The 19,790-nt window shown below is 37.6% G+C and overlaps 1 protein-coding gene across 1 annotated transcript in view; it reads right to left on the bottom strand.

Annotated features, from left to right (window-relative positions):
* The window catches only part of ADGRL4 (adhesion G protein-coupled receptor L4), a 141,047-nt gene that overhangs the window by 39,826 nt on the left and 81,431 nt on the right, over positions 1–19,790 (bottom strand). The window contains exons 4-9 of the mRNA XM_036757737.1: positions 13,723–13,878; positions 13,255–13,325; positions 10,943–11,122; positions 10,666–10,849; positions 7,202–7,318; positions 1,365–1,570 (exon numbers count right to left, since the gene is read on the bottom strand). Coding sequence (XP_036613632.1) covers positions 1,365–1,570; positions 7,202–7,318; positions 10,666–10,849; positions 10,943–11,122; positions 13,255–13,325; positions 13,723–13,878 — 914 coding nt within the window. The remainder of the gene's footprint in view (positions 1–1,364; positions 1,571–7,201; positions 7,319–10,665; positions 10,850–10,942; positions 11,123–13,254; positions 13,326–13,722; positions 13,879–19,790) is intronic.

Here is a 19,790-nt window from a genome sequence, read left to right as displayed (position 1 = left end):
CATGCACAGCTACTTTGTTCCAGGAAATTACAGGCTGGTGACTATGGCCACAGAGAAGTCACTTGATGTACCCCTTCTGGAACAACAGTAGAGTTGGATCATACTCCAGAAATGGAGGGGTGGTGGTGGAAAGATATAGCCACAGAGGCAAGGCATGTTTTTGTTTCTTTTTTTCTTTGTATCCCCAGCGTCTGGCACAGAATGGGCATTTAGTAAATGTTGACTCGAGAAGATGGTATGGGAGGAGGAAGTGGAGTGAAGCATAACCAGGAAGGCTGAAGGGCTGATGCCTATGGCTTTTGATCTGGGAAGCAACTATTTTCTTCATCAATGACAGTAGAGCCATCATATGTAGACTGTAATGTCATTGTAGAATCTTAGGGTTGGAAGGGCCTTTAGGTGCCACCCAGCCCAATGTATCCCTAAACAACAATCCCCTCTGTAACATAATTGCTAAGTGTCCATCCAAAATTCTCTGGAACACCTCAAGTGAGCAGCACTCACTGACTTGGGAGGAAACTCATTCCAAAATCCCTGGGAAAAGGACAATGAGAGCACCTGAACAGAGAGCGGTACACAACAAGGTCTGTGCTGGAGGTGGTAATTTTGAGGGCATTGGAGGATTCAATCTCAAGATGTAAAAGAATAATTTAAAAAGATAGTGTTTTTTATTTGGGGGAAGGTTAAAAAAGTTCAAAGGAAAGTAATAAAAGGATTTGTGCTAACTTTCCAATGAAACATTCTTTGACTACTGTTACTTAATCTCTTTGGTGAATTTATTTATAACCAGGCCCAAACACTTTCAAAGTCCTGTGTGACATACCAATTGGAAACAAGGCACATGAATTCCCTTCCTATGAAAGTGATATATTTCAACAAGACCCTACGACTTCACATTTTCTTGTAATACATAACACATTTTCTTGAGGAAAAAGTGACTTTCTAAGGAAACAAGATCCTTAACACAAAACTGAAGTCTGCTTAGTTTTAGAAGTTTCTCTCTCTCTCTCTCTCTCTCTCTCTCTCTCTCTCTCTCTCTCTCTCTCTCTCTCTCTCTCTCTCTCCCTGTCTCTGTCTCTGTCTCTGTCTCTGTCTCTGTCTCTCTCTGTCTCATTTCCTCCTCCCTCCCTCTCCCTTTCCCTTTCCTTCTTCCACCCCCTCTCCCTTTCCTTCTACCTCTCCCCTCCCTCTCCCTTTCTTTCTTCTCTCCTTCCCTCTCCCCTCTCCTCTCCTCTATATATGTATTTATAAAAAATATATAAGAATATATTTATAACAAGTAGATATATAGATGGATAGCTATAAATACATAGATTAGCTAGATATATTGACCAGCATGCCCCAACATGGCATAAACAACTTACCTTTACATGACTTAATGTAAATGTGATTTTCTCAAGCTGGTAGAGTGCAGATGGCTTTGCACTGATTGAGACAGACACAACTGAGGAGATCACAATTTCCTCCTGTTCAGGACTCTTGTCACTCTCTGTTTCCAGGGAGTCACTCTGAGACGATGAAAGTAAAGCTCCAATACTTTTATAATGCAAAAACAAAACTGCAATGGTGCCTGTTAAACAAAGAGCACATTTGGTGGACTTTTCCATAGAAAACAACATTCAAAATCTTGACAGAAGCCTAATATATGCTCTAATTTTCATTTAAACATGCAAAGTCATATGGAAGATTTTGGGGAAATAGAAAAGCTTCCAGCTAAAAAAATGTCATTGATTTATCTGTGCACATCTCGTAGCCTGCCAGTAAAATGTAAGTACCTCAAGGACAGGGATTGACTTTCATTTTTGTCTTTGTCTCTCTATCTCCTAACATAGTGTCTTGAATAAAGCAAGTATTTACTCAAGGCTTAGTGAATTGAACTGAATTGAATACAGCAGGCATATGCCTGGCATGCGTACTAACAAAGGGAAAGTTGAAATCATTTAGGAGTACAATCTATAAACATCTAAGATTAGGAGTTGGCATTCTTTTTATAAGGGGGTTTCCCCCTCTGAATTATATGCAGAATATGTGGAAAATATTTTTATATAATTTCATACCCAAATCCAGAACAAGGATGATTAATATAAAGAAAATTTGAAATTTGCAAACAGGAAAACTATACACTTAGACTACTAGATGCATTTTCATGTTTGATAAAGAAGGGGGTTCTGGATAGAAATTGTCAAAGATTTTTATAAGCTGAGAGTCAGAGGGATTCCAGAGGTTACTCAGTTTGGTTTCCCAGTCATCGACGGAATCTGTTCTATGTTCTTGACATGATTTAGGGAAGTCATGGTGTGTTCAAATATCTGAAAGTCTATTAATATGGAAGAGGAATTAGATATATTATGTATAACTATGAATGGTAGAACTATGATCAATGGGTGAAAATTTCAGAGATAGGTTTCTGTTCAGAGTGTGGAAAACGAAGTCAACAACTTGAGCCTTGCAAAAATGGAATGCTTTGGAATGCAGTGAGCTCCCTGTCACTGGAAATTGTCAAATGTAGGGTAAATGAGCATTTCTCAAAATAGTTACAGAAGAAATTCCTGCATTGGATTAGAAGTTTGACTATATCAGCTTAAAGACAAACGCCCAGCTCTAAATCCTGTGATACTATGATTCTAATCTTGGATTGTAAACATGCGGTCTTCCTGAGACTGGGAATTTAATGCTTTGTAAGGTAGCACATTCCATCTGCATCCCTCTAATTCCACTTACTAATCCTAGTCCTAAACTCTAGAGCAGCATAAAATTAGTCTAATCCATTTACCCATGTGCCAGTCCACATGCTTAAGCATCTTAGCATTAGACTTATCTTTTCCAGGCTAAGCATCCCTAATTCCTTCAATGGCTATTCACTTAACACCATTCCTAGAAGTTTCATTATCTTGCTAAATTATGTCTAGATACTGACTAGTTTGTTATTGTCCCAGTGGAAAATATGCCTCAAGAACTGGATCTAATACTACCAAACCATCTGACCAGTGCATTTTGGAGTGAAAGTCTTTACTAGTATTGTAGACTATTAGATGTAGAAATGGTCCTTGAAATTGTTTAGGCCAAATACTTTGCTTTTTTTAAAAGAATTTTTGTTGTTCAGTTGTATTTCAGCTGGGTCCCAACTCTTCAGTACATCATTTGGGATTTCTTGGTAAAGATACTGGAATGGTTTGCCATTTTCTTCTCCAGCCCATTTTATGGATGAAGAAACTGAGGCCAACAGGGTTAGGTGACTTGTCCAGGGTCATACAGCTAATAAGTATCTGAGGCCAGATTTGAACTCAGAAGACATATCCCGCTCTGGTACTCTATCCCCTGTGCCACCTAGTTGCCTATTTTAAGGATAAAGGAAACTAAAGGGCAAAGAGGTTGTCTTTTGTTCAAGGTCAAACAAGTGAGAAAACTGGGACCAGAATCCAGATCTCCTTGCTTTCAGGTCTGTGTCTTTTCCACTAAATCATTTGTAATAAGTACAGTATGTCTCTATTAAGGAAATCAAAGACTTCCTAGACTTCTTTAGTAACCACAACATGATCACGTTGAGTTTGTGGTTAATTAAAATCCCTAGAACTTTTCATGTGAATTGCTTTAAAGTCAGACCATCTCCATCCTATATTGTGAGATGATTTTGAGGCTGCTGTCTTGATTTTTGTTTTTATATTCCTAGCTCCTAGAAGTGCCTGGCACATAACAGGTGCTTAATAAAATGTGTGTTGGTTGACTGATTCATTCTTGTCAAATTTCATTCATTGGTTTTGGTCCATCATTATAATCTATTGAGATAATTTTAAATCTGGTCATTAATTGAAAGTGACACCTCTCCATTTTATGCCATCTGCAAATTTTGTAAGCATGCTTTCTCTCATGCAACTCAATGAAAAATGCTGAATAAAATAGAATCAAAACCATATGACCGTTGCTGGACAATAGGTTCAATCAGCTACAAATTCACTTAACTGGCACATTACACCATACACTCAATGACAGAGGGCTCTAATTTGATCCTTAAATGTTTGTTCTACTATTTCCCATTGGAAGAGCATTCTATTTGATGGAGAAAATGGAATAAAAAAAGAATTGAATAGCTTTCTCCTTTCTTGTTATCTGTAAATATTATACCTTCTGCTATAAGCAGCAGATCTATCACTTTACTCTTCTAGCTAAAGTATCATTTTGCTGTTATTAGGGTTTTTTAAAAAGCTTCATTTTTCTGGGTCTTACACTACTCTTCAGGTTTATGTCACAGCCTGGAATGAATTCTTGATTATATACACATGTTCTCTCTTTCAGCATGGTACAGTGGATAGGGTGCTGGATTTGCAGTCAAGAAGGTCTGGGTTTGAATTCCACCTAGCCGGGTTATCACGGGCAAGTCACTTAACCTCTGTGTGCTTCAATTTCTTCATTTGTAAAAAGTGGGGTAGTGGATTTGACAACCCCCAAGGTCCCTAAGATCTTTAAAACTGATTCTATGATCTTTTGTATACATTCTTTTGATATCTGAGCTCATCAAAGAGCTTTTTATGCAACACATTGGTTTCTTTAGATGCTTCCTCTTTTTCTTCCTAACCTATATTATTAGACATTTTTATCAGATTTACATTTTATAGATTTTTCCCTCCCCTCATCTCTGCTGTCAATAACGCAGCTAAATAGTGAGTAAATTGGGGATGTGACCAGCAAGCAAGATGGGACTATTGCAGTTATCTGGGATTTTCCCATGAAACATGAAATGAAATGAAATGTTACATGTAAAAAAATACCCCAAAACCCAAAAACTTAGTTCATGCCTCTGCAGACTACCTAACTTCTCACTGAAGTAAAAATATGGAAATACCTCCATAGAAAACTTAGCCATTATTTGCCATGCAATTTTGGGTGAGTCTCTTAGTAAATTGAGTTCATTCTATAGAATAGAAATGGATATTACAGAGAGGGAAGGTGGACAAGGATGAAGGCACTGATTCTTGCCTACTATCCCTGATTTAGAATGAATATGTCTACAATGAAATTAAAAAAAAAACAGTTAATAGAGTAAATCCAAATTTACATAAGAAACCACATAACCTCTGGTGTCTTGAAGATCTAACTTAATAACTCTTCCAATAATTCATCTTCATAGTTTCTTGATATTCTTAGTGAATTTCTCTAATGAAATTAAACACCATACTTGAACTATTTCTTCTACAGGCATACCATTAAAAGCCTAGCTGGTGAGTTTTGGGAAACTCACAAGAGCTGAACAAGGAGAAGGGAGCAGGGGCACAGAACTTGATAGGTGACAGATACTTCTGCCAAATCTACCCCAAAAGGAAAGTGACTGCTTGTGGGTTTTATAATGGGAGAGACCATATGGTTGGGGACCTACTGGCAATTTTTAAACAAAAGTCTGCCATATAGCAAAAGCATATGGATATGAGGTTGCTAAGAGCAAGAGAGAGAGAGGGAAAAATGGGCTATTATTACTCTGCTTACTCATAGTATCCTGTACCTCTTTTAGAGGACAAACTATATGCTGCTTTGAATTATAGTTATTCCTGTACATACCTCTCCTCCCCTATTAGCTCATAAGTCACTTAAAGGTAGGGATATTTTCATTATTTTTGTGTCTTCCTCATTGTACATTGCCAACATAGAATGCAATAAATGTTTGTTGAGCGGAATCCAATAAAGTAAATAGACATTTAAGTGCTTACTGTGCACAAAACACTGAACTGAATATATATGACAATCTAGTGAATAATCATTCTTGTTGCATGTTATAGTTGGTGTTCTTTTTAATTCAACAGATTCAGTTCAACAAATATATAAGTGCCTACTATGTGATGTGTATATATGTATATACATATATGACATGATCAAACATCTATCCACCTATCAAATTCAGTTCTGTACTCTACTAAGTGTAGTTACTAGATAGGTTGTTGTTCAGTTGTGTCCACCTCTTTGTGACCCCATTTGGGGTTTTCTTGGCGGAGCTACTGGATTAGTTTGCCATTTCCTTCTCCAGCTCATTTGACTGATGAGTAAACTGAGACAAATAAGGTGAAGTGACTCGCCTAGGATCTTATAGCTAGTAAGTATCTGAGGCCAGATTTGAACTCAGGATGATGAGTCTTCCTGACTCCCAGCCTGGATCTCTGTGCACTGTACCACTTAGCTGCCCTATTTCTTGATAGAGATTTGCTGAATTAGAAAAAAATCAACCACAATGTGTTAAGAATACACACAGACACACACACACACAATTTAATACTTATTCAGCTCAGTATTTTGGACACCATACATGTATACACACACAGATATAACCACAATTTGGTCCACACTTGTGATTTCACTGACATAGGAAGCATTCCCACAACCAATTTGTATCAGTTTTTCCTCTACAATTTAAAGTCTTAGAGCTCTGTCAAGGGCACTGAGAAGTTGGCTAAGTGACATGCTCAGGGTCACACAGTTAGTATACATCAAGCCCTCTTGGTCCTGAGGCCGCTATTTCTGTGACATAATCCTTTCAGTCGAGCAAATGTTTATTAAATAAAAGGGGGGGGATGATGGAGGGGAGGACAGATGGGGGTGGAGGTAATCAAAACAAACACTTTGGAAAGGGGACAGGGTCAAGGGAGAAAATTCAATAAAGCGAGATGGGTTGGGAAGGAGCAAAATGTAGTTAGCCTTTCACAACATGAGTATTGCGGAAGGGTTATACATAATGATACACGTGTGGCCTAGGTTGAATTGCTCGACTTCTTAGGGAGGGTGGGTGGGAAGGGAAGAGGGGAGAGAATTTGGAACTCAAAGTTTTAAAATCAGATGTTCAAAAACAAAAAAAGGTTTTGCATGCAACTAAAAAATAAGATACACAGGCAATGGGGCGTAGAAATTTATCTTGCCCTACAAGGAAGGCAGGGAAAAGGGGATGAGAGGGGAGGGGGGTGATAGAGGGGAGGGCTGACTGGGGAACAGGGCAACCAGAATACAAGCCATCTTGGAGTGGGGGGAGGGTAGAAATGGGGAGAAAATTTGTAATTCAAACTGTTGTGAAAATCAATGCTGAAAACCAAATATGTTAAATAAATAAATTTAAATTAAAACAAAAAAAAAGAAAATTCTGCCAAAGAACCCCCCCCCCCCAATACTATGTGTATGATATGGTTCTCATAAAAACAAACCAAGTAAAAGGGGGAAGTTCTCCTACCGTTAGAATCATATTCATCTTTTCTCTTGGGGTAGATTTTTATATAATTTCCTTCCATGTTCACATGAGGATGAATATGTTTCATATGATGAGAATCAAACGCAAATAATTTGAGACCTGAAAAGAAGAAATACAACCCTTATATTTATTTAAAATAGTATAATGAATAAAACTTTTACAGTTATAAAATGACCCTACACTATTATGCTTCAACACATGGCCTACGTCAATTTCAATGACGACAAATAGCATATATCTGGATATTAATAGTCAGGTCTATATACAGGGTGTACCAAAAATCTCAGTGCAATTTTAAACATTAATGGCTTATTGTTACTTTTCAGTCATTTCAATTGTCCAACTCTTCATTCTCTGACTTGGGGTTTTCTTGGCAAAGATACAGGAATGGTTTGCCCTTTCTTTCTCCAGCTCATTTTACAGATGAGGAAACTGAGGCAAACAGGGTGAAGTGACTTGCTCAGGGTCACACAGCTAGGCAGTGTCTGAGGCCAGATTTGAACTCAGGAAGATGAGAATTCCTGACTCCAAGCCTGGCACTCTAACCACTGAGCCAACTAGCTGCCCCAGAGAAGCTTATTAGCTGTCAATTATTAGTTATTATGACTATAATAACTAAAAATAATTTGAGGCTTTTAAAGCTCAAAATTGCAATAAGATTTTTGGGACACCCTGTATTTGGGGCTTAAATTTTTGTTTTTTTTTTCATAAAATTCCACTTTTGACTTACCCTGTATCAAATGAGATAAGGATATATGCATTTTGAATGGACTATAAATTACAATGACTAAAATCCTTACAAAGAAACACAATGTTTCTGGATTTCAAAGTAAGTCAAACAGTTGGGTTTGAAACACAGTTCTGAGATTATTTTCTAAATAATATTGGGCCAGGCACTTCTGGGGTTCATCTATAAAAAATGGGGAATCTAAAAAAGAAGGCATTCTAACCCTATGATTCACTGCCCTTAGTACTCAGATCCCAAGGCATCCATAGATGGCACAATAATACAATATAATAAGTAAACAGATTCTCATTTTAGGTGAAGAATATTTAACATAGTCAATCGCAGCAGAAATATTATATGGAAATTCAGGTTTTTTTCTATCCTAATTGCAATAATACAATATTTCATTTCACATTAATGACTAGTCTTAATAATATTAAATAAAATAATATTAAAAATATTAAAAAATGCCTCCCCTAAGCAAGCTTCTCTTAATGGACTCCACATAAGCCCTATTAATGGTGGGGGAAGATCTTCATATCCCATTAATATTACACCTGTACACACTATACACATATATGAATGTATATGTGTTTGTATATATTGTGTATATAAACATATATAAGTTGCCTTTTTGAATACCTATATATTTACACAATACATATATGTATATTCAAGTTTATACCTGTCTATACAGAGCTATAACTATAGAAATATATCTATATATTTTTTATCTACAGATACACATATAAAGATAACTCTAGTACTTCTTCATACATATATGCATACATATATAATACACACATATAAAGGCATATATATACACACATGCTGATACACAATATACATACAAATTGATCTACATATCTTGATGGCTGAGCTCTATAAATGTGCACATACAGATATATACATGTATTCACATGTATACATATAGGAACATAATGATTACTGAGATACATCCATCTAATTGAATGCCAGAATCTGAACAACAGGCATACTTAATTCACTTGATTTTTTTCTGATGGATAGTAATATTATCAGGCCAAACACTTTGAATGGTCAGATCTCACCTAGGAGATCTTCATTCTTCTGGAATGTGATGTAACCAGAATGATATCATCTGGAAATAGCACCATCTGGAGAAACTTGCCATCCCAAAGGAATCATTCTTCACCTTGAACTTGACACTATATTTTCTCCATCACAGTGGTAAATAACACTTTGGGGGAGCATATATTTCCTTATTTTATTCCTCACCTGTTATTAATCATCAAAGGATCATCAAACAAGTTTTATCTATTGTTCTATCTTCCAAAGAATCTTAAAGCATTTTGAGGTGTGTGTGTGTGTGTGTGTGTGTGTGTGTGTGTGTGTGTGTGTGTGTGTGAAAAATTAGACATAAAAGTTGGTGGTTTACATGGCTGCCTTTGTTGAGAATAATATGGTCTAAGATCTTTTCCATGCCTTTGATATCTTTTTATCCTTCAAATTCCTTGTGGATCAATTGCTGAGCACTATCACATTATGTCACCTTCTGCACAGATCTCATCTAATTATACCTGGTTTAATCTGGTTGCTTTTCCCATCTTCATTCCCCTGAATGCCAGTTTTACCTATTCTATGAGCATGTATACGAGTGTGATTAATTAGAGTCCAGGTGTACTGAACGACCTTACAATCCTTTGATGGTGAAAAAAGTTTGATGTAATACTAATGTAAACATAACAACAACAATAATAATTCTTGGAATTTATATTTCTAAAGTAAATTGCATTATCTTCCTCACAATAATCCATTGGGGTAAGGAGTTTGAACAGTATTTTCTCCATTTTAAAGATTAGGGACATAGAAGTTAAATGATGTATCAAACTTAGTTAGTAAAGGGTGAAACGAAAATATGAACCCAAGTCTTCTGAAATTCAATTGATTGCTCTTTATAATATGTCACCTTGCCTCAGTGTTGACATGTATCAGGGTATGTGTAATACAGAACTCAGTGGCTCTATCAGAAATCTGACCAATTCCCTGGAATGCTCCATAAAGTTATTCTAGGGCTAATTCCATATTTCACAGTCTCTATTAAAAGGCATGAGAATCTAGAAAAGGAAGGATCATTGATTGTTATGATTTAAATATCTTGCTAATTCTGAAGTTTCCATTCTCAAAAAAGAAGTATGTGTGTGGAAAAGGGCAATGCTTTGGATAAAGCATTTCTTGATTAATTAGAAAATCTCTAGAAAATGAACAAGAAGAGAAAGTCCAATTTTCCTGGTATGCGTAGCACCAGATGTCACGCTATACTGTCAAAGTCAAAGAGTAGCAGGAGATGAGGGAGTTACTTAGCGGGGAAGAAATAGGTTTATATCGATTGACTAATATGTTTTTGACGTTAGAAAGTGCTAAAATAATTTTAAATGGCTAATATAGAAATGTTTTGCACGACTTCACATGTATAATGGGCATCATATTGCTTGCCTTTTCAATGGGTGTGGGAGGGGCTGGAGAAAGGGAAACGATTTGGAATTCAAAATTAAAAAAATCATGTTAGAAAGGAAATTAAAACACTAAAATGCTGCTATAATTTTTTGGGGGGAAATATGAGCATTGTACACAAACAGTGTAAATCTAAAATTTCTACTGTTTATTTTTTTATCTGAGAAGAAAATGAAACCATATTTCAAGACCAGAGTGTTACAGATGGAGTGATTTCTTTCCTTACCCATGTCACTTGAATTAATCTCTAACTGGGTTGTCTTTTTGAAGTTCTGGGACATGCTTAGCATGGTCTGCTCCGCTGTGTGCATCAGCTTAGTGAGACTTGTTCTTCTATTATCTGCAGACAGCTTGTTCCAAATTGTAATTTTATCCTTTTGAACCAAATTGTTTACGGCGTTAACAAAAACCTATTGGCAGGAGAAACATGTTTTTTAGTGTTGGAGTCTCTCGCTACTCACAGGAGCGGAGGAAAATATAATCACAAGCCTCGGGCTACTTACATTAATAGTTGTATTAGTAAATGCTTCCTTCTCAGAGACATTGCAACTCATATAACTCAAGGATGGAGAAGATGCAGAAAGTGCTTCGACATTGGTAAGCACATCAATGGGGAAAAGTGCTTGCCCAGATTTTTGGTAGATTTCTTGCAGCAGATTCAAAGGTTCCTTTATATGCTTGATCTGGGAAGAAAAGAAGGGTAACTGTGACTGAAGGAGGGAAATCAATATACTGCACTGAATACTAATTTTTTTCAAGATGAAAACAACAGATTTTTTTCCTGGGAATGGTCTATTGACTTAGGTAGTGGTGCACAGACACTCATTTGTATATATGCATAATTGCATGTATATACACATGCGTATAAACACACACATATACAGACAGGTATATATGTACATATGTGTGCATATATGTGTGCATAAGTCCAGTGATTTCCTTGGTGTAGGAAGCTCCTGGTGAGGAATTTCCTCCACATTGCAGGCTGGCACCTTCTTTACAACTTAGTCTTAGAAAGTTGGGTAGAACAAGTCACTGTATAGGCAGGATTTGAACACGGGTCTTCCTGGACTCAACAGCAGGTCTCTATCTACTCTGCTATAGTTCTTTCTCTGTAAGTAATATAATGGTGTTAAGTACAATCCCTGATTTGGACCCAGGGATTAGTTACATAATCTGACCAAATAACTTCAACAGAGGTAGTTATTTTGGGAAATACAAATCTTTCCAGGATAGATACACTGGTGAACGTTCTATATCAAGAGGTGCAACAGTAGAAAGGCTCAGCAGTCAGAGCACCTGAGTTCTGCCTACTAACTATGGTCTTGGTTAGGGCATGTAATTTCCTTGAGCCTTACTTTCCGAATCTCTAAAAAAGAGAGGGTTGAATGAGGTGACGTCCTATGTCCCTTCCCATAGCTCTAAGTCTATGATCTTCTTCTAGACTTGTGAGGAGAGATGTCAGAAACTTCTCTTGAGAAAACTCCTTGGGGCAGCTAGGTGGCGCAGTGAGTAGAGCACCAGCCCTGGAGTCAGAAGGACCTGAGTTCAAATGTGGCCTCAGACACTTGACACACTTGCTAGCTGTGTGACCTCGGGCAAGTCACTTAACCCCAATTGCCCTACCTTCCCCCCTCCAAAAAAGAGAGAGAAAACTTCTTCCACCAGTGCTCATCAGTACCTGCTCGATGACTCGGAGTTATTTGAAACTGAGTAATTTGCCCATGATCATAGCTAGTACTCATCAGAGGGAAGAGTTTGATCCATATTTTTCTGACTCCAAAGCTGGTTAGCCATGTACAAAAACTGATCCATAGTACCATGAGGTCTCTTTGGTAGGTAGTGGATAAAAGTAATTAATTTATTTTATAGTTCTTTTTTCCCTGATGTGTGATATATATATATGTGTGTGTGTGTGTGTGTGTGTGTGTGTGTATAGATATAGATATATAGATATATTCCAATCTACTTTAATTAATTGATGTATCAAAATAGGATTTTTTTGTAAATAATAAGCACACAGCTAAATATTAAATAATGAATTAATCATTGAATTAGACTTTTTAATCTAACCCAGGAAGCCCTTTTAAGTTTGATAATAGGGGAACTCTGTTTTTGATGTTATCCAAATGCTCAGGGCTAAGATTCACTGATTCAATCACTTTAGAAACTGGTTGTCTTATGAACATATTCATTTATGCCACTTTTTCTTTGAAATTTGCTCCTTTAAGGGAAAATATAGTTACATAATATCTTTGACTTGGATTTACAAAGGCCTGGGTTCAAATCCTGTTTCTGACACTAGCTATGTGACCCTGGGCTTCATTTTCCTCATCTGTAAAATGGAGTTTAATTAGATGGTCTTGAAGTTTCCTTCCAATTCTAAATCAATTATCCCATGAACTTCACAAATGCTCTTTTGAATGGGACAAAATAAGGCAGGGTTTTCTATCTTACTTGTCAGCTGTCCCCACTTTTTTATTGAGTACATTTTTCCATCATACCAAATAAATCACAAAATACAATTAAAAGTGGAAAAAAACCCTATCTTCACTATTTATCACTAAGCAACAGAAACAGTTTGGTTATTTTCCAGTTCATCAAATTTTTGATACTACCCAAACAAATTATAGGAAATTAACAAGCTAATTAAGCCTCAGATTTAAATAAGTAAGCTACTTCCAATGTTCTAGAAGTCTAACTGCAGGCTCCCGTTCCTAAAAAAATCATTTTGAAAGCATATTTACAGAAACAAAAGTGTCAAATTCAAATAAACCATGATCTTAAAAGCTTATGCATAAACCATTCTACTTACTTCAATTAAAGTTTTGTTAATATTTGCAGCAATGCAGACATCATCTAAATGACAGTTTGCCTTCATATTTTCTGTAGAAAAAGAAAATTCACCATCTGGTAATTTTGTTTTATATACCACAAATGGTTTATTGAATAATTCAATTCCCAGCTATTAAGTAGCATATATGCTTACTGGATATATTTGAATAATTTCCAATGATATATGGATCCTTTCCTCAAAATATTAAAAACAAAACAAAACAAAAGCATATTTCTCAACATGTCTGATTTTTTTTCAGGTTCAGAATAATCTTATTTTCATTCAGACTTAAGGTACTGTGCATGTCAATTATACCCTCATATAGTTGTAATGACAATGCTTTTCTTCTCTTGATGATGAACCTTACCAGGGCCATAAAGAACAGTGGTGGTTTCCTTAGAAGAGGTCATTCTATCATAACGTAGACACCTTTATAATATCATTTACCTTGGCAGTAAGTGCCATCATTTGGCTTAAATTGCAATTTTCCTGTGGATGGCTGATAACCTTCTTTGCAGGCACAGTGATACCCTCCATGCACGTTTTCACATTTAGCATGATCCCCACAGGCACCTGGGGTTGCTTCCCGACACTCATCTATATCTGCAAATATTGTGAGAAATTGAATTTTTTATTAAGTATTTACAGACTAACACCTTGCTACCTTGTTGATAATGGTACTGCATCCTGCTAGCCATTTCATAACAAAATTGTTTAAAAAAATGAGGAAATGGAAAACCAAATGTAATGGGAACACATCTGAAAATGCTATCAAGGAGAAATGACAAGGTAACTTCAGCTGAGCACATAAAAAAGCATTTGGTTTAAACAATCAGTTTTGATATGATGGTGAAAAATGTTTCAGAGACCAAATTCATGCGTGTCTTTCTTTCCTCCTATAAACAAAGATTAAACACAAAAAAAGCATTCGGGAATTGAGGTGACTGAAATCAGTTTGAAGATGTTCTTTGTATTTAAGGTATGCCTTTTAAAACTAATTTAATGAAGATTTGTTTCTTTAAAGGGTTTGTTTAGAGGGATTGGTTTCTGCTATTTCTTTAATGATATTTAAAGTGTAGTTCTTTCTGCATATTACTAAAGCAATTATCACAATTCTTTTACTCAGTGACATGAGAAAAAAATAAGGGTCTTTTGCATTAATATTTTCTGAATCTGGTACTTCGAACATCAGTCATGCACTTTAGCTAATGTCAAACAGTGCAAAGTACTCCTTAAAATGTTTGCTTTATCTCATTCAAAACATTTCTTTTTTTGGCCAGGAGTTACTGCAAACATTAAATTAAATTGCAATTTCATTTTGTTACCATGTTGGCTACAATACACTCCTCTCCAAGGTTACTTTGCATCTGCTTTTGTATGGGTACAGGTCCTCCAGTCAGCTCCCAAAATGATCTTCCTAAAGCAGATCGGACCATGTCACTATTCTGTTCCATAAACTTCAGTGGCTCCCTATTATCTCCAAATCTTCTATTTGGCTGTTAAATCCCTTCAAAACCTGTCCCCTTTCTACCTTTCCATTCTTTTTCTTATTTTTAAATTAAATTTTATTTTATTTTAAGATCTGTATCCTTTCTTTCCAAACTCCCTAACTGCCTTCAATTTTTCCTACTTTTCTTACACTTTATTCCCTGGCTCCATAATCTCTGCAATCTAGTGACACTGACTTTCTTACTGGTCCCCGTCTTCCAGTTCCATGCTTTTTTACTCACTGTACATCATGCCTTGAATATTCTGCTTCCTCAGCTCAACCTCCTGGCTTCTCTCAAGACTTGGCTCAAACCATACATTCTACAAGAAGCTTTTCTTCTTCCCCCTGATTGCTGGAAACTTCCCTCAGATTATATACCATTTAAATTCGATGCATCTTGTACATGGGCAGCTGGATGGTGCAGTGGATAGAGTGTCAGGCTGGCAGTCAGGAAGATTCATCTTCCTGAGTTCACATGTGGCTTCAAACACTAGTTGTGTGACTCTGATCAAGTCATTTAACTGTTTTCCTCAGTTTCCTCATCTGTAAAATGAGCTGGAGAAGGAAATGGCAAAACACTCCAGTATCTTTTCCAAGAAAACCCCAAATGGGGTCACAAAGAGTAGGACACAACTGAAACAACGAAAAAACAACAAAAATCCAGTATATACATGGTTGTTTGCGTGTTGTCTCCCTAATTAGACTGTGGAATCCTTGAGGGCAAGAGATACCTTTCTACCTTTCTTTGTATCCCCAGAACTTAGCATGGTATCTGTCTAATATTACGTCCATAATAAATGCTTGTGGCCTGTTTTGTGTGTTCATATGTACATGTTGTCTTCCATATTAGAATGAAAATACTTGAGCACAGGGGGCGGAGCCAAGATGGTGGCTGGAAAGCAGGGACTTGCTTAAGTTCTTCCCCAAATCCCTCCAAACACCTGTAAATATGGCCCTGAACAAATTCTAGAGCTGTGGAACCCATGAAATAGCAGAGGGAAACAGGTCTCCATCCCAGGAGAGTCTGGGTGGTTGCTGGGAAGGGTTTATCGCATGGTGCTGGGAGCAGAATGTAGCACAGGCTGTGCCAGGACAGATCAGACCAGGAGTCAGCTGGCAGAAAAGGCCCTAGGGCCATGAATCATTGAGCTGTGGCAGTTACCAGACTTCTCAACCCACAAATGCCAAAGACAGGTTAGTGGGTAACTGTGGAATCAAGTTGAGACTGGTCGGGCCACCAGCCCTGGGGGTGGGGGAGGTGGTGCAGTGGTGATTCCTGAGGCTGCTTCCAGAGCTCCAGCATCAGCTGCTTCCCAAGTCCCTATCTCACATGGTGGGAGGAATCTAGCAGCAGATCAGAGCTGGAGTGCAAGGAGCACTATGTGGGCACAAAGGCAGGTTCTCTTGGCTTGGATATGGACTGCGGTCCTAGTTGGCAGTTCTTGGGGGAGGAGGAAGACTGCTGTGACAGAGCCTGGGGTAACAGTGGAGTAGAAGTAGCTCTGAAAATAGCAGTGCTTGGACCCTAAAGCTTGGGACAAAGTACTCTCTACTCTACAAGCAGTCATACCCGGACAAAAAGCTCAAGGGTCAAGTAGTTGTCTGGGAACATGAACAGGCAGCTAAAACGAACTCAGACTTAAACTCAGACTCAAACTCAAACTCTAGATTCCTTTTTTTTGGTGACAAAGAAGATCAAAACATACAGCCAGAAGAAGTCAACAAAGTCAAAGAGCCTACATCAAAAGACTCCAAGAAAAATATGAATTGGGCTCAGGCCATGGAAGAGCTCAAAAAGGATTTGGAAAAGCAAGTAAGAGAAGTAGGGGAAAAATTGGGAAGAGAAATGAGAGAGATGCAAGAAAACCATGAAAAACAAGTCAATGACTTGCTAAAGGAGACCCAAAAATACTGAAGAAAGTAAGACCTTGAAGAATAGACTAACCCAAATGTCAAAAGAGCTCCAAAAAGCCAATGAGGAGAAGAATGCCTTGAAAGGCAGAATTAACCAAAAGGAAAAGGAGGTCCAAAAGACCACTGAAGAAAATAGCACCTTAAAAATCAGATTAGAGCAAGTGGAAGCTAGTAACTTTAGAGGAATCAAGATATTATAAAATAGAACCAAAGGAATGAAAAAATTGAAGACAATGTGAAATATTGGAAAAACCACTGACCTGGAATATAGATCTAGGAGAGATCATTTAAAAATTACTGGACTACCTGAATGCCATGATCAAAAAAGAGCCTAGAATCATCTTTCAAGAAATTATCAAGGAAAACTGCCCTGACATTCTACAACCAGAGGGTAAAATAGAAATTGAAAGAATCCACTGATTGCCTCTTGAAAAAGATCCCAAAAAGAAAACTCCTAGGAATATTGTCACCAAATTCCAGAGTTCCCAGGTCAAGGAGAAAGTACTGCAAGCAGCCAGAAAGAAACAATTTGAATATTGTGGAAACACAATCAGAATAATACAATATCTATCAGCTTCTACATTAAGGGATCAAAGGGCTTGGAATATGATATTCCAGAGGTCAAAGGAACTAGGATTAAAACCAAGAATCACAAACCCAGCAAAACTGAGTATCATGCTCCAAGGCAAAATATGGATTTTCAATAAAATAGAGGACTTTCAAGATTTCTCAATGAAAAGACCAGAGCTGAATAGAAAATTTGATGTCCAAATACAGGAATCAAGAGAAGCAAGAAAACATAAACAGGAAAGAGAAATCATTATGGACTTACTAAAGTTGAACTGTTTTGTTTACGTTCCTACATGGAAAGATTATTTGTGTAATTCATGAGATCTTTCTCAGTATTAGGGTAGTTGAAGGGAATATACATACATATATACATATATATGTGTGTGTGTATATATATATATATATATATATATATATATATATATATATATATACACATATATAGACAGAGGGCACAGGGTGAGTTGAATATGAAGAGATGATATCTAAAAAATAAAATAAATTTAAGGGGTGAGAGAGGAATATACTGAGAGAGGGAGAAAGGGAGAGACAGAATGGGGTAAATTATCTCACATAAAAGTGGCAAGACAAAGCAGTTCATTGGAAGGGAAGAGGGGGCAGGTAAGGGGGAATGAGTGAATCTTGCTCTCATCAGATTCAACTTGAGGAGGGAATAACACACACTCAATCAGGCATCGTACCCAAGAGCAAAATAGGGGGAAGGGGATAAAAAATGGGGGATGACAGAAGGAAGGGCAGATGGGGGAGAAGGTAAGCAAAAGCAAACACATTTGAAAAGGGACAGGGTCAAGGGAGAAAACTGAATAAAGGAGGACAGGATAGGATGGAAGGAAATATAGTTAGCCTTTCACAACATGAGTATTGTGGAAGTGTTTTACATAATGATACATGTGTGACCTATGTTGAATTGCTTGCCTTCCTAAGGAGGGTGGGTGGGAAGGGAAGAGGGGAGAGAATTTGGAATGCAAAGTTTTAAAAGCAGATGCTCAAAAAAGTTGTTTTTGCATGCAGCTGGGAAACAGGATATATAGGGAACAGGGCATAGAAATCTATCCTGTTCTACACGAAAATAAGGGAAAGGGGATGGGTAGGGAGTGGGGTGACAGAAGGGAGGGATGACTGGGGAACTGTGCCATCAGAATATATGCTATCTTGGAATGGGGGGAGGGTAGAAATGGGGAGAAAATTTGCAACTCAAAATCTTGTGGAAATCAATGTTGAAAATAAAATATTAAATAAAATTGATAATTTTTTTTAAATAAACAAAAATTCTTGAGCACAGAGACTGTTTCATTTTTGTCTTTGTATCTCCAGCACTAAAATAGGACCTGACACATATTAGGCACTAACTCAATGCTTGTTGATGGATTTGTATCCTTGGTGCCTCCATAGTGCTTGGTACACAGCAGACACTTAATAAATGCTTGCTTGTTTGATTAATTACACTACTTATTTCAGTGGACTAGCAATTTCTTCACCAGTGCAGATAACAACCGCTCTGTAAGTGAGAAGATGGTCTTCATGAATTGCTCTAGCTGTAAAAGTTCATTATTTACTGGCTTGCCTTTTTGGTATCACATCTCTTTGGTCCTCAATCTGCTCCTATTCCATTCCATTCCATAATAATTTAAGTAGCTACTATTTACTAGACATTGTGCCAGGCTGTAACCAGAATGGCCTTTGTTTTCTTTGGGTGGTTCAGTTTACCTCATTGGGTCTTGCTGGGTCTGCTGCTCCTCTTCCGGGACAGGAAGCCCAGAGACCATGCCAGGAAGCAGAGAACTTCCTGTGTGATGAGTCATGGGGCTGGCTGAGGGGAGGTGTTAACTCCAGAGCCATGCCCTATTGGGTGTTAACCTAGTCTACACTAGGGGGAGGGGCCAACTCAAGAACCAATTGGCCCTGGTCATTCAGGTGGCGCTTGATGATGTCAAAAACTATAAGAGGGGAGAGGACAGCTTGAAGAGCCCTCTTTCCTTTTCTGGTTGGTGTGGGAGCAGTGGTGAGCATGACTCTGGGCCAGCCCTTGCTCTCAGGCTGAGCCCAGATGTTGGTAACTATGAATTGCATTGGGTCTGTCTGTTGATACTTGTAATTTGTTTGTATTTAGTTCTGAAGTTTGGGGTGCTGGTTTTATTTTCCCCTGAACTAAATGAATGTTCTGAACTTCGGGGTGCTGGCCTTTTCCCCTTGAAGTAAGTGAATGAATCTGTATTTGGTCTATCTGTTGATATCTGTAATCTGTTTGTATTTTGTTCTGAAGTTCAGGGTGCTGGTTTTGTTTTCCCCCAAACTAAATGAATGTTCTGAACTTCAGGGTTCTGGCTGTTTGTTCCCCTGAACTGGTTGACTGTAATTTGTATTTGGCTTGTCTGTTGATGCTTGTCTGTATGCTCCCCTGAACTAACTGCATGCTAACTGAATGCTGGCGTTTTTTCCCCTGAACTAAATGAATGTTGTCTGTATGCTAACTGAATGGTGGATTAAAGTAAGCTGGTCAACCCCTTCACCGTGCTTTCCT

Source organism: Trichosurus vulpecula, chromosome 4 (assembly GCF_011100635.1).
Source record: "Trichosurus vulpecula isolate mTriVul1 chromosome 4, mTriVul1.pri, whole genome shotgun sequence".
Lineage (NCBI taxonomy): Eukaryota > Metazoa > Chordata > Mammalia > Diprotodontia > Phalangeridae > Trichosurus > Trichosurus vulpecula.
Note: the sequence above shows the minus strand (reverse complement) of the source record. Positions and strands in the feature narration are given on the sequence as shown.